The 16,384-nt window shown below is 41.4% G+C and overlaps 1 protein-coding gene across 2 annotated transcripts in view; it reads right to left on the bottom strand.

Moving 5' to 3' along the window:
- Positions 1-678: 678 nt before the first annotated feature.
- LOC138979988 (zinc finger protein 704-like) overlaps positions 679-16,384 on the bottom strand; it is a 32,577-nt gene continuing 16,871 nt past the window's right edge. Inside the window, exons 4-8 of one of the 2 annotated variants that reach the window (XR_011460200.1) lie at positions 12,688-12,794; positions 11,274-11,454; positions 8,981-9,151; positions 5,737-7,946; positions 679-5,700 (exon numbers count right to left, since the gene is read on the bottom strand). Coding sequence is in view for 1 of the 2 variants with exons in the window: in XM_070352753.1 (XP_070208854.1) it covers positions 7,713-7,946; positions 8,981-9,151; positions 11,274-11,454; positions 12,688-12,794 (693 nt within the window). In the remaining variant the exon portion in view is untranslated. Of the gene's footprint in view, positions 7,947-8,980; positions 9,152-11,273; positions 11,455-12,687; positions 12,795-16,384 lie in introns of both variants that reach the window. The other variant, XM_070352753.1, reaches the window with a different exon arrangement.

The following is a 16,384-nucleotide window of genomic DNA, read 5'->3' on the forward strand; positions in this document are numbered from 1 at the left end:
ACACACACACTGTCACACACACACACACTGTCACACACACACACACACACACTGTCACACACACATACTGTCACACACACACACACACATACTGTCACACACACACACACACACACACTGTCACACACACTGTCACACACACACACATACTGTCACACACGCACACACATACTGTCACACACACACACACACATACTGTCACACACACACACACACACATACTGTCACACACACACACATACTGTCACACGCACACACACACACACACACACACTGTCACACACACACACTGTCACACACACACACACACACACTGTCACACACACACACACACACACTGTCACACACACACACACACACACACTGTCACACACACACACACACACTGTCACACACACATACTGTCACACACACACACACACATACTGTCACACACACACATACACTGTCACACACACACACACTGTCACACACACACACACTGTCACACACACACACACACACACTGTCACACACACACACTGTCACACACACACACACACACACTGTCACACACACACACACTGTCACACACACACACACACACACATACTGTCACACTCCCACACACACACACTCTCTTTCTCTCTTTCAGACAAAACACGCAGCACAGTTAAAATTAAGATCCAAATCAATGGACAATTTTTGTTTGATTTTATTTACAAGAATGTACACTTTTTGTCTCAATACTAATGTTTAAAATTACCGCTCATGCATTTAGATAAACTGTTTACTTGCATGGTGCTAAAAAAATTGCAGATCTGGTAATGTTTGCATGAATTTCAAGACCAAGGGGGTATACATACAATGAGTAGGAAGTAAACACACAATGACATAATTATTACACCCTTCAGATAATCTGGTTTAAATGTACAGTTAATTATGTACAGAACAATTACACTGTGTAGGCTCGTGATCACCAATGAAAACCAATTTCTGGACATGGAAAATACAGTTTTAAATGAAAACTTCTTGATGGTTTTGCAACTTCAAAGAGCAAAAAGGGAAACAATTCACAGCCGCCTTATTTCCTTCCTTCTTCTACACATAAATGTTGCATGATCTACGACTGAAAAAAGGAAAAGCAAAAATTAAAAAACCCAGGGATGAAAATCATCCACCCACACATCATCCGATCATCTGAACAAACATAATTAAATGTAAAATGCAAATAACATTTTTTTGTTAAAATGAACACTAAGAATGAACAATGAAGGCTATTTCTTAAATTCACTTTTGCAGACCATTTCCAGGTCATATTATCTACACAAACAGCTCTTTTCTAAATCTATTCCACAACACACACACATGCAGACACACACACACACACACACACCCACACACTCATATCCTCTATGATCTATGATAAACTAAGATAAAAAGCAATTGAGAAAAATTGACCTGTCAAACTAAAAAAAAAGGTAAAACCGAAGAAAAAAGTTCATACACTCCTTCAAAGCAATGAACACAATTAACATACTAAATCCAAAAAGCAAGATGGGAAAAGAGTTATAATACATCTGTTTCTGTACATCAAAAACACACAAAAACTGAAGAAAATAGTCAAGAAAGTTAAACTTTTAAAACTGAAGATAAACAGAAGCAACCAAATGTCAAACATCGTCAGAGGCCCTCCACAAATGTACGGTTCATGTGATTGTATGACATAATTTGTACACAACAGAATTGACAAAACATGAAACTAATGATGACAATGCCCTTCTTTGTGAGACATTAGGTGCATGCTAGTTGCATGCCACTGAAACAAGTAAATATAGGCAAGATTTCCATCGCGATATAACCTTCGTGGTTGAAAACGACGTTAAACACCAAATAAAGAAAGAAAGGCAAGATTTAGGGAGGGGGTGGGGAGATGAAGAGAGAGAGAGCATAAGCGCTGGCACTCAATGTTATGCACATTTCATGAGAATACAAAAAAATGAGAAAAAGGTTTTAAAAAGCAACAATAAAAAAACAATCAAACCAACAACCAATCCACACAAAAATAAACACAAACACTAACCCACACACACACACACTCACTCACATACACAGACATAGACACAAAACAGAAAAATCACCACAACCACCACCAAAAAAACAACTGCAACATAGCTAAGGATCTTAATTACTGACTGACACAGAAAAACACTCTCCTTGTGTTAAAACTCCTCTCAGAATCATCCAGGGAAAACAAACAAAATTACTTTTTTGTAAAAGAAAACAAGATGGAAGGGTTTGAAGAGAGGATGAATCCACAATAAATGTTTCCCCACAGCGTTTGCATTGCTCTGCATATGTTTAGATCACAACACAGGTTTTACTCGTTAAAAGGTTTAGTGATTACAACTTATTCCCAGCACATACAGAAACACATTCAAGTGGAAACTTGCATACTTTCAACATTGGAACACATGACACTAAAAGCTAACCACCAGTATCTGCATTCTATAAAAACTAAGACATGTTTTATGAACAAAATGCAGCACACACAAACCATCAAAGCTCTCCATAACAAAAACAGACACTAAGCATACTGTTTTCTCTCATTTTTTGCTACACAACTTAATATTTGTAATCAAGATTAACACAGATGGGTGCAATGCAAAACAATAAACAGTAAATGTATAAGAAAAAGTGATGTATTTTCAGCTGTCCAAACAAAAGTATATGGCGAATAAATGAAGAATAACAATAACAATTACACCAGACTCCTAGATCCTTCACATAGTTTTAAAAAGCAACAAATTTCTCAAAACGCTTCAAAACAGAGCTGCTTCTAACAATCTCATTAGAAGCACTACTCAAGCACAAAATCAAACAGCGACAAAAATGGACGTTGCTTCAAAGTGTGCTACAAACAGATAATCCGAATTCACAGCCTCTTTTTTAAATCCACAAACAAACTTATTTATGTTCGTCAATATTTACAATGTACATAACATACTTGTTGTAGATTTTGAAGTTTCATATTGACAAGTCTCGGTGATGATCAACACATAGTATTCACATCCCTAGCAAGATGAAATTCACCTCACCAAGAAAATATAGCGGTTTCAACGTAACATATAACTCTCAAACAAAATATGGCCATTTTTATCTTGTGCATCCCATTTTTGAATGAAATGTAATGTTGGAGCAACACAGAGAATAATGCAAGAAGATTGTAAATGAGTACAAACACTCTCCATCAGGGAAACATGACATGGACTTACATAAAAAATCATGTGTATGTTCCTGTATATCTACGAATCAGATTCTTAAGGCAGAGCCTCATTTCCAAGTGTCTCAAAAGATACCTGCTAGATGGATGAATATGTGAAAAAACACAAACTGGTAATACGTATTACAGCCTTCTGCTGGCTTCCATCCAACATTCAGTTCTTTCAAAGTTCAGAACTCTGACGTGGTACCCATATTTTTTTTCTTTACACGGACACACACAATGGCATTGCATTTCCCATGAAACTGAAAGTCACCCCAGAGTTTAAAAACAAGGTATCCATATTCAGAGAAGGATAGTTTTGTCTGATCCACACTGATCTATCAGGCAGTGCATAAAGTCTTGTGTCATGAAAATATGTACCACCATTAAGATTCCGACAAAAATAAGAGGCAGACCTTTTTCCAAACTGTACACGGTGTTGTAACTTGTATTTACAGCAGAATGATACGGATGTGTCAAGGATTCATCAGTACAAGTACAAGTGTTGATACGCAGTGTGAATGTTTTTCCATTGAGCATTTTTGTCCAGTCACATGTTTTAACTGTCGGATATTTAACCTTGACATTTGTAAGTCTCTGAAAATTGTTCACCGGTAAATTCACCTGTTGAAGTACTTGTTCCACCGTGGGTGAAAAGAAAGCTATAGATCATCAACTGAATTTCTTTTCTTTCCTTTTTTCTCCTTTCTACATTTTTTTAAATTGTTTTTATTCACAACTGTAAAATGCTGCTTGCTTTCTTTTCCAATCAAAACGTTTGTGTGAGCTAAAGTCACAGGAAAGTTCAGACCAATTTTAATAATGGGATATCTTTCCTCACTTTTCTCAAAGATTAAACATTCTGGTATATACTGTATCTTTTCTTTCTTATATATCTATCAGCACCTGTAAGAGGATTATTCAAAGAATGGTTAACATTTGATTTTCAATATCCACTGAACAATGACAACACTGAAAGCACTCAAAATATTGTTGGCCCACACACAAAGTCTAAATCTTGGCCTAAAAAAGTTTAATCTGACAAGTAGTGAGTTATCATCGGTGTCAGTGTCAAGGCTGCAGGGTAGATGTGCACGAGAAGGTACCAACTGGGTGGGAGCCAGCCATGAGCTCAGATTGGCTGCAATCACAGACAAACCTCAACTTCAACAAATACAACCCCACAGCTTGTTCACACCTACCGTATTTGACGGACTACAAGCCGCGACTTTAAAAAAAAAAAATCGCAGTGCGGCTTACAAAAAGATGCGGCTAAAACGTTACCTAAACTTGAATAGCATTCACCTAATGGAAGTCGCCGCGGATTTTCATTTCGCTTGATTAGCGATTACCGGTACTTTATTAGCTCTCTACTCAAGACTCGGCGCTTTTCTCTTTCTTTCGCGAATCTTCGTTTGTCAACAAGTCGTCGTGACAAGATAGCGTACAGAGAAACACCGGATGTATCAGGATCTCGTGCGCGCGAGATTTCGGTTTTTTTCGTGCGCAAAAGTCGTAAATCATCCCCAAAAAGCTTATTCCAGGCGGGACTACATGTGTGTGTTGGTTACAAATTGTGTGTGTGATATTTTTTTTCAAACTTTTTCACTTTTCTTCTTTGTTTCACTTATTTATTCTCGGAGCCGATTTCGCCAAATACCGTACTTTCGTTTGCCTGGTTGTTTTGATCGATTGACACGATCTGATTATATTTTTTTCGACGGCGGCTAATATAGTGACGCGGCCTACACGTGGCTTGTCCCAATTTTTTTATTAAAAGTCGGGGGTGCGGCTTATAAAACTTGTAATCCGTCAAATACGGTAGTCAGTATGTTTCTTGTGCACTTCAGCCCAGATCTACTGAGTGATAAGGCCCCCCCCCAAAAAAAAGTCTGTTTACGGTATCCCGACCGACACTATTTTTTCGCGCGACCCTAGACTTTTTTTTTGGCATTTGGGGGGAAAAAAAAAAATTTACAAAATAAAAAGTCTTTGTTTTTTGGCAAAATAACTTGAAAATACGGTTTAAAAAAAATAAAAAATAAAATAAAATAAAATAAAAAATCCCGACCTACCGACCCTATTTTTTTTGCCTATGTTACCGTAAACAAACTATTGGGGGAGGGCCTAAGGTAGGGCAGAACAAGAACCAGACAATTTTTGAGCAATGAAATGACAATGTATCATTACAGGACATCACTTTACTTGGCAAGATGGGACAGCGCCCACACAAACGTATAAGTCTGGTTTCTTTTGGCATGTATCAAAGAGCTAGTGCAATGCTGTGGTGGTGTGGTTTCTCTGGGACTTACAGAGCAGCTATATGTATCACAGCTTTAGAGGTTTCAAGCAAGGGCAAAGTTATTCCATGGTGTGTATTCTACATCTACGACAACGACAACGGGGCTAAAAGTAAAGACAAGACATGATACACAGTGGAACCCCCCTTGTAAGACCTCCAAAAATCTTAAGACCTCCAAAAATCTTAAGACCTCCAAAAATCTGAGACAATCATGAAGGGGTCTTCTTAAAATGGAGGTAAATTTACAGAAGTTATGAACAGAAAGTCTGCAATTCAAACACACGGTCTCAAACGGGATGGAGTCTTAAATTGGGGGGTCTTAAAAGGGGGGTTCCACTGTACAAAATCAGATCTGAATGCCGGGAAGAAGGAACTCTGCAGGGAACAAGACAACAGATTGTCAGGTGTTGATTTCTACATGCATGCCAACCGTCAGAGCACTTTTTTCTCTCTTCGAGATCAAGTTTTCAGTTTGATGGTATTGTCAACGAGCAAATCAACATTGCAGGTTTTTTGTCTGTGGACATTTTGTCCAATTTTGAACAGAGACATCACAGATATTCTGAAAAAAAATCAGGTTTTAAGTCTGTCTATAGAATTCTACACACCGGTTCACAACATGTAGTGTTACAGATGAAATCCTCAACAGTCAATGCACATTTATTAATACAGCCATTGCTGAGCGACGCCTGTGTTCATCTAAAATATATTTGACACCTCGGAGAGAGAGAATGCGTCAGTATTGGACACAGACCCGATTCTGAACCCAGGAAACCCCTCTCTAGGCCCAGCCCTGTGAACCGTGCTGAAGCTACCAACATGTCACTGCAGGTTACGAAAGTCAGAGATGTAAGTCTCTCTTGTCATGACAGACTGTTAGGGGCTCCACTCACATATGTAACTTCAGCAGGACCAACGACGCACTGCAGATTATCCCAGCCCGCTACACGTTGCATGAAAGAAAAACAGGCCAAGTAGGCTACTCGTCATAATCCCTATCGCGGCATATATAATATGCAGTGCGTCGTCTGTGCCGCTGAAACTGTGCAGGTATATTCTGCCCGTTACCGTTACACTAGTTCCCCGTGTGATGGCAGCTTTTCGTCCCTTCCTTTCCATGAGACAAAACAAATGTGGGAAGGATTGGGACACGTTTGAGAAGCTGCCTCCGGGGAGGTCTTCTTTCCAGCCCCCCTTTTTTTTCCGCAGTGGGCTTTTATATATGCGTAGGTGGGTGGGCTATAACATTTGCCTTGGCTCACCAGGGTTTGAATGCCTTTGACTCCGAAAGCCAAAGACTGTTAACGTCATGATGTAAGCAACAAGAGTCGTGCTAACCAGGTGTGCGCATAATGATAGGACCTGGTGTAATCAGCCAACTGCACTGCTGGCAGAGTGACCGAGGTCTTTTACGTGTCGCACCGGTGACACAGGGTTGGGACATCAATGCCGTCTCCGAGTCTGCACATAAAGTTGACCCATCTCCGCCCCACACTGGATTTGAACCCGTGACCCAAGGATTATGAGTTCAGTGCTCTACCAAGTGCTCTGACAAGGATTGAATACTTTGTTTGAATGCGTTTGGTGTAAGCTGATAGTTGCTTGCTTCGACCTATCTGCTTTTGCAGTCTTTACATTTTATCATCAGTAGTGTTCAGCTTACTGCACTGAAAATCAACTGAATGATCGGGTGAAGAAAGCAACACATGCATTCACGTGTCCTATTTCAACCTGATTAACTTTAGTCCTAAGACATGTCATATCCATAGGATTTTAACCTCGCACCCTCTGCATGAGTTTGAACGTTTCACCTTACGTGAAGCATGATAACTTTTGTCTGAAAACAAGCACTTTTTCATGGACAGTAAACCTTGAACTCTTTTCATGAGTTTGAAAGTTTGCAGTTCAAACATTTTAAACGAAGAAATGCTTGCCAATAAAGACAAAGTCATATTTTTTTGCATCAGGGAAGTTTAAGGATGAAGCCTTACCTACAAATGCAAGATTCTTCACTCTTTCACAAAAGCTGTACCTTGCATAAATGTAAGTAAAACAGACTGTGCGGGATGAACAGGCTCAACATTTCAACTTCCAGGAGAAAATCAACATGCTCTTGCTCTTTCTCTTTCTCTTTCTCCTCTTCTTCATCCGTTTCTGTTTCTCTCTTCAGTCCAAAAACCTTGTGCAAGCTTTCTTCCACTTGCACTGCGTGCACCACTGGTCGCGGTTGTCCATGCCGTACACTTTGCGACATTTGCGTACTTCGCTGCGAGGCTTGCGATGGGGGCCGGCGGACTTGAGCGGAGACATGGAGAGCATGTGAGACTTGGGAGACTGCGCCTGATGTTGCTGGAGTCGCTCCTGCGGTGTCATCTTGGATGTACGCTGTGGTGGCGACACCTGGAAAAAGTCAAACAAAAGAATGTTGGGAAACTTACGCTTTCTGAACACTCACACTCAATCACACAGGTGTATATACAGGGTGGGCCATAAAAAGTGTCCACATTTAATTTGTTAATATTTTTCCTGTAAAGTGATATTTTCTTTTCTGTTTCAGATAGAATTTGAGACAAGCATCTTAGAATTCTTTTAAAGCCTGAATGGATCGCATTCCAGTACAGGAAAGGACCAAAATCGTTGAACTTTACTTTGCTACCAATTCTGTGGTTCTCGCCCAGCGCGCTTTTCGGAGAGAGTTCCCTGGCACACACTGTCCATGTGCGAGAACTGTGAAGCGCCTCGTGGATAAATTCAGGGTTATGTCCTTTATTGTTATCTGCGAGACTACCAGTGTTCCTGAATTTATCCACGAGGCGCTTCACAGTTCTCGCACATGGACAGTGCGCTGGGCAAGAACCACAGAATTGGTAGCAAAGTAAAGTTCAACGATTTTGGTCCTTTCCTGTACTGGAATGCGATCCATTCAGGCTTTAAAAGAATTCTAAGATGCTTGTCTCAAATTCTATCTGAAACAGAAAAGAAAATATCACTTTACAGGAAAAATATTAACAAATTAAATGTGGACACTTTTTATGGCCCACCCTGTATATAGACAGATTGACGCACAGTTCTGAAACATGTAGCTGCGGAAACCTCATCTTGAACACACACACACTCACACATGCACACACACACACACACACACACACACACACACACACACACACACACACACACACACACACACTCACGCATGCACACACACACTCACACACACACACACATTTTTCTCCTCCCTTCCCCCTACCCCAAATCCCTGGTGACCCACCCTCCCCCACACTCACACATTCACACACAAACACACTCCAACATCCTCCACCCCCCATCCAACATCACAGGCACCCCCCCCCCCCCCCAAATCCACAGCACTAGTTCAGCCTTCACCCTCTCTTCGCCCCCAACACACACATACACCCACACACAGTGACACTCACCAGTGAGCCGGGCGAGGGAGCCTGTATCTGCCAGGACAGCGAGCGTTTGATCTGTCCCTCCGGAATGGTGATAGGGATGGAGCTTGTGGCCCCTGACTGGCCAAACGTGCCACCAGAGGGCACTGAGGAGGCCTGGCTGTGACCGTGAGAGTGAGACCGGAACTTTTCCTCCTGAAAGCGATGACAGAAAAATGTCATTGCATTTAGAGTAACACAAGGTGACAAACAATACATTCACTGTGGAGGGCCCCAAAGGGTTTAAAATCGTGATCGTGATTGGCGTTTTTTGACCTTTCTGTGACCGTGATTGCCGACATTTTCCTTTCTGTGATCGTGATGGGACTTTGCCCGTGATTCGTGATGACAAAAAAATCAAGTCTCGTGATCGTGATCGTCATTTGTTTTCGTGATCGTGATGGGCATTATTGCAAAGCATTTTATTTTCAACGTACATTTTTCACAGCTGTATCACTCTATGATCCTCTATTCGTCAAGGTGTTCGTGATCGTGAAAACAAAAATCAGGGTAACTGTGATCGTGAAAGCTAAAATTTCCCTTCCCGTGATCGTGATGATACCCCCCCTTTGGGGCCCTCACTGTGAGTGATTTGTGTATGGCCCGCCCATCATATGATTTGGGTAAGGGCATTTTTATCCTTAGCGGATTATGACTTTATTCAGTTATTCTGCAGAAAAACAGAAATGCTGGAGAAAAACTGTTTGTTTCTGCAGCATTTCTGCATAATGTCACAAGAGCAACGTTTTTTTCTGCAGTAAAATTCAGAAATCAAGAATGCTGCAGTAAAACGGTGATGTTGTTTTACTGGAGAAAAACTGTTTACACTTTTTCTTCAGCATTTTGGCATTATTCAGTTATTCTGCAGAAAAACAGAAATGCTGGAGAAAAATTGTTTGTTTCTGCAGCATTTCTGCATAATGTCATCTTTTGCCGAAGCAACGGGTTTTTCTGGAGCAAAACATTTTACTGCGGTAAAATTGAAATCAAGAATGCTGCAGTAAAATGGTGCTGTTGTTTTACTGCAGAAAACCTGTTTACACTTTTTCTGCAGCATTTTGTACTGGCTCATTATAATGTTGGAGCACGCGAGTCCCCCACTGTCGAGAGATGGACTCATCCAGAATTACCAATAGTTGTGCGTGACACGAATGTATTTTGTCTGTCCGACTTCCTTTCCGCCGGAAGTTCAAAGTTTCAAATTAAACAATGGCACCTGTCAGCAACATTGTCACATTTTCCCAGAGGAACGCAGTAGTCCACTTCGTGTTCGATTTGCTTCAGAAATTGTTCACGTTTGGCCGCCATTGTGAAGTTGAATATAATGCCCTTATGCTACACGCCTTCTGATTGGTACACTGCGGAACAAACTATTATACTATCCCAGGGGGCGACGAATACAAACGCTACTTTACAAGGTCGTTCGTTTTTCTCCAGAAAAACTGTCACAGACTATTCTGAAGAAAAAGTTAATCACAATAATGCTGCAGAAAACCAAGTAAACATTATGCTTCAGAAAAACTGTTTTACTGCAGTAAAAAAACGTTGCTTCGGCGAAAGATGACATTATGCAGAAATGCCGCAGAAAAGACAGTTTTTCTCCAGCATTTCGGTTTTTCTCCAGAATAACTGAATAATGTCATAATCCGCCAAGAGCCAGTACAAAATGCTGCAGAAAAAATGTAAACAGGTTTTCTGCAGTAAAACAACAGCACCGTTTTACTGCAGCATTCTTGATTTCAGAAAAAATGTTTTGCTGCAGAAAAAAACGCTGCTTCGGCGAAAGATGACATTATGCAGAAATGCTGCAGAAAAGAACGTTTTTTCTCCAGCATTTGTCTTTTCTGCAGAATAACTGAATAAAGTCATAATCCGCTAAGGATACATTTTTGTGTTAAGTTCTGTTTAAACTGTCTGTCCGCAAGTGTATTTTGGCAACAAACAATTTAAATAGAAAGAGAGAGAGAGTAAAAGATACTGTATGTGTGTGTGTGTGCGTGTGTGTGCGTGTGCGTGTGTGTGTGTGAGTGAGTGTGTGTGTGTGCGTGTGTGTGCGTGTGCGTGTGTGTGTGTGAGTGAGTGTGTGTGTGTATGTGTGTGTGTGTGTGAGAGAGAGCATGTGAGAGAGCATGTGCATGAATAAGCGTGCATAATTGCCTTTTCAACTCTTTAAATGTCATATGCAAAAACATGTTTACTTGACCATTTGACTCACTCTCTCTCTTTTAAATTTCATGAATGAATATCTTTTGTCCACTTGAATTGCTTCAAAACCTACCTTTCTCTGATAGTCGTGGTCGAAGGTTCTCGCCATTTCCAGTGAGTCTGGCAGAATGCTGGGGGGAGAGGAGGTGTACATGCCCGCAAATGATTGGGTGACGGAGTCAAGGTCAACATCGTCGACCTCTTCGTAGTAAAACTCTTCTTCTCTGTCGGAAAGTTCCAGGTCGCTGTCTCGACTGAAACATAACAGTTTGTGTGTGACATAAATAAAATTATTTTAGTAAGCATTTCAGCTTTTCCAAATTGGAACTCTCTTTCTCAGTCCAAAAAAATAAATATTGTGACAGTGTCTTGATTGAAGTTTTATGAACATTTCATGGCATAAACTGAAAGCAGCTTTGAATAGCAAATATACTTGACTGTGGACACAGAAAACACACTGTGATGTGCAGAATTGGCAGGCAAAGTAACATGAAGCAAAGTGAAATCTCTAGACGTCAAAAGACAAAGACAGTTCAACAAGATGAATAACATGAATAATGGTGTCACGTACAAATTCTATCAATTCTGCATGTCACTTGAGGAATTGACAAAGAATTTTGAGAATGAAGTTTGTCTCGGTGACTTCAACATATCAACAGTAGAGAATTCATCGAAAGGTCACCGCCATGCTGTGCATGTATCGGTATCGTATTATCATTAAACAATGCAGGGTTTCATTTACTAGTGCGCCATTGGCGCATTAAATCTAAAAATGTCCCATCACAATTCCCTTCAGTGCGTCAAAGGGCGCATTGAGATTACATACCACTGTGCCACCAAATGTACACTTTACATCGGATCACACACACACACACACACACACACACACACACACACACACACACACACACCCACACACACACACACACACACACAGATAACACGATATAGCGGCCAATTTTCAGATGGCACCATATTGCACCATTTTGCATCTTTAGTCAAAACGGGTTCAGGCCTCTTTGAGGGCCCCAAAGGGTTTAAAGTCGTGATCGTGATTGGCGTTTTTTGACATTTCCGTGACCGTGATTGCCGAAATTTCCATTTCTGTGATCGTGATGGGACTTTGCCCGTGATCCGTGATGACAAAAAAATCAAGTCTCGTGATCGTGATCGTCATTTGTTTTCGTGATCGTGATGGGCATTATTGCAAAGCATTTTATTTTCAACGTACATTTTTCACAGCTGTATCACTCTATGATCCTCTATTCGTCAAGGTGTTTGTGATCGTGAAAACAAAAATCAAGGTAACTGTGATCGTGAAAGCTAAAATTTCCCTTCCCGTGATCGTGATGATACCCCCCCTTTGGGGCCCTCCTCTTTGGTGCTTCTTGCCTTAGACTATGTCCCATCGGAATTTGGTTGAGGGGGACAAATGTCCCATTGCCTTTTTCTCCCAGGTTAAACCCTGCAATGCATAAAATACTCACTCGAAGTGCGCTCTCCTGATGTGTCTCTCAATCTGGGTGGAGGTGAGGCACACGGTGGAACATCCTCTCCACGTGCATCTGTACTTGATTCTGTCCTCCGGGTCCCCCTGTTAGGACAATTAAATCGACTGTCATTAATTGAGTCTATACACAAAAGTGTACAGAGAGAGAGAGAGAGAGAGAGAGAGAGAGAGAGAGAGAGAGAGAGAGAGAGAGAGAGAGAGAGAGAGAGAGGGAGAGAGACAGAGAGAGAGAGAGAGACAGAGAGACAGACAGACAGACAGAAAGTGAGACAGAGAGAGAAGGTGAGACAGAGAGAGAGACAGACAGACAGACAGACAGAGACAATGACAAACACACACACACACACACACAGTACATCACACGCACACACATTACTCCGGTCACACACACACACACGCCTCCGCTAGCTTTGATAAGTGTATAAATATACCTTAGTTCCCGTGTTAGTAATAGTAATACATTGTGCACCACCATATATCTGTTCATGCTTGTAGGCCTACATATGGAATAAGAGCATTCTTCCACTGGGGGAGGGGGGTGGAGGGGGGGAACTATAGCTGTAGCTATTTTATTTTACAAGGATTACGGACTGTAAGCATGCATCTGGATTTTTTTCATCCGATTTTTGAAGAAGAAAAAAAATAACAATTTGTCAAGAACTTACGAACAACGATTAAGAATGACCTTATAAATCCGACAGTCAGAAGCAGGGCAACCGCAATAAGGTCACCGTCTTGTCCCTGTTTTAACCTACTTACTGCTCAAGGCAAAGTTGACACCGACACGCAAACACCACAGTACTGAGTTGGACCGGTTACAACTGCTTTGGCCAAATAATGATGGGAGGGGGGGGGGAGAGACGTAAGAAAAAAGCGCACAGCCGCAGGTAAAACTACTGAAAGAGATTACAGTGTAACCTCTCCCTTGGGACCTCGAAAAAGCTGCACAAATTAATCAAGGAGGGAGTCTTAAAATGGAGATACATCACAGAGTTTAAGAAATACCAAATATGAAAAAATAGGGTCTTAAAATTCTTAAAATGCCGGGGGACTTAAAAGGGAGTTCCATTGTACGATCAAAAAGCGTAGAAAACATACTACAGCAGAACTTGTAGCGCCGGGAGTGGCGCCTTTGAGACCAACCAAAAGTGTCCCTACACCACAGGTGTCCTTTCTAGACAGGTAGATTTTGGTAGGGATAATAGACCTTTGGGATACACAAGCCTGCCCTTTTGTTGGGATGTTTTTTCCTCAAAGTACTTGTCCGATTAAAAGACCCCCACCCTCCCTGCCCACTGGCTGTAAGCCAATAAACCAAAGAAAGGGAAGGACAAATTATGGAAACAGTCAGATCTCTCTCTCTCTCTCTCTCTCTCTCTCTCTCTCTCTCTCTCTCTCTCTCTCTCTCTCTCTCTCTCTCTCTCTCTCATTGCTTATTCTGTTACTCTCGAAAAATAAAGTTCAATTCAATTAATTTTCTCTCTCTCTCTCTCTCTCTCTCTCTCTCTCTCTCTCTCTCTCTCTCTCTCTCTCTCTCTCTCTCTCTCTCTCTCTCTCTCTCTCTCTCTCTCTCTCTCTCTCTCTCTCTCTCTCTCTCTCTCTGTCACTCTCTCTAAATCTTTGCTCATTATGTCTAAGCCTAATCCAGCAAAACTAGAATTTGCAATCCTACATTCGGTCATTTTAGAAAAGAGAACTGTGTCTGGCTGGCTATAAGCTTTCGCTCCAAGCACTTTACGACGACGAACTGTCACAAAACCGGCGAAGGATGAGATTAAGAGCGTGTTTTCATCCTAAACAATAAAATCGGATAACAGTACTTTCCTATTTTAAGAAAGGCACGTGAAATTCAAATTCAAGGTTGTCTCGATGAAGACACGAATTGGGAAAAATGCTAATAGGCCTACTATGCTAAGAACTAAAGAAGTGCATTTGAAATTCAGATCAGACCAAAATCACGCTGTACGTAGACTAATGCCTCAGCTATCCCCAGAGAGCAACTTGAAATTCAAATTACTGTCTACAGACACCCGGCTGGGGTCCTCGTGTAATTTGACAGTGGAACCCCCCTTTTAAGACCCCCTCCCCTCCCCCCCACCCCCCCCCCCCCCCCCCCCCGCTAATTTATGACTTCCTCCCTTTTAAAACCCTTTTTTCTTAGACTTTCTATTCATAACCTCTGTAAATTTACCCCCATTTTAAGACTCCCTCCTTTATAAGACCTGCTTATGTCGAGGCAGTTTTGGAGGTCTCTAAAAGGAGGTTCCACTGTACGGCATCAGCAAACTGGTCGAGTTTCACCTAGTTCAATGGACGAACAGACAATATAGTACACCAGTCAAGTAGTGAAAGATAGAAACAAGAAATTCTTCCGAGGTAGGAAAAACACCCCCGTTGGTCAAAGGGAAATAACCATTCTCACTGCCACCAACTGAGAAGGTTATTTCCCTTTGACCATTAATATGTGCCTCTATAAGTCCTTGTAGAATCTTAATCCACCAATAACTCCCTAACCGTGTGTTTGACTGGTCCCAATTTTTGTAAGGACCGTCTCAGGAATGTATAGAACCTGTTCACCAAGTTTGGTGACGATCGGTCCGTTCATTCTTGAGATCTATATGCGAACACAAACACACACCCAAACAAACAAACACATCGAGTGAATCCTATACACACCCCTATACCGGGGGTGTAACAAACACATCGAGTGAATCCTATACACACCCCTATACCGGGGGTGTAAAAATGGACTAATTCTAAACACCTGGAAAACTGCTAACCCGGGGATTGTTGCGTCAGCCTGGTCAGAATTAAGTTCATCATGAAACTATATGAAAAATTCGGTTATAAAATAAGAAAAACATCATGCAATGAAAAGCAAACAAGCACGTGAAATAGGCATTTGGTTGAGGTCGTGTCCTAGCTGCATTTGTGTCAATTGTTTCATGTCATGTATTTTGAATAAGTTTGTGTTTAAACCAAAAGTGAACAAGAAATTGTCTAACACCAAGCGCCTATGAAGCAACCCGGCGACTCTCTTGCCGGTGTCACGATTTCATCTTTCGCCTGTGTACATATTTTCCCCTCGATATATACTCAAGACTGAAATGTTGTTTCCTGGTAAAATTAAGAAGTGAAATTATTTATGGACGAAAAGCATGTCAGTTTCTTGCATGTGAAGAAAATTGGTGGTGAAATGTAATAGATTTCACCCCCCAAATCGATTTATTCGAAAACGTGTACCGAGTGGTTACGTCCCTTGAGTAAGAAGGGAAACATTTTAGGATGAATCAAATTTCTAAGTTAAATAAAACAAATTGGTTGGACAAATTTGGCCCCATGAATGTAAGGTACACAAGGTCGCTCATCAGTACTATCGAAGGGTGTTTTTTTGTTCAGTGTAGAGTTTATACTGGATCAACGAAGCCGAGAAGCGAAATATCAACACGGCGAAAGATGAAAACGTTACACCGGCAAGTCAGTGTATACTTCTACCTATCGCCACATGTTTGTGGGCGTTGAGTACATGTCTGTGTCCAGGAAGTTGCATAACTGGTACGTTTGCGCGTCGCTGACTGGACAGTTTTGCTACACCAGCCAAAGGGAGATGTGTCAGTGTGTGTGCCGTGTACGTGTGTGTGTGCGTGCTTGCGTGCGTGCGCGTGAGAGCGTGT

The sequence above is a fragment of the Littorina saxatilis genome, linkage group LG11 (genome assembly GCF_037325665.1).
Source record: "Littorina saxatilis isolate snail1 linkage group LG11, US_GU_Lsax_2.0, whole genome shotgun sequence".
Lineage (NCBI taxonomy): Eukaryota > Metazoa > Mollusca > Gastropoda > Littorinimorpha > Littorinidae > Littorina > Littorina saxatilis.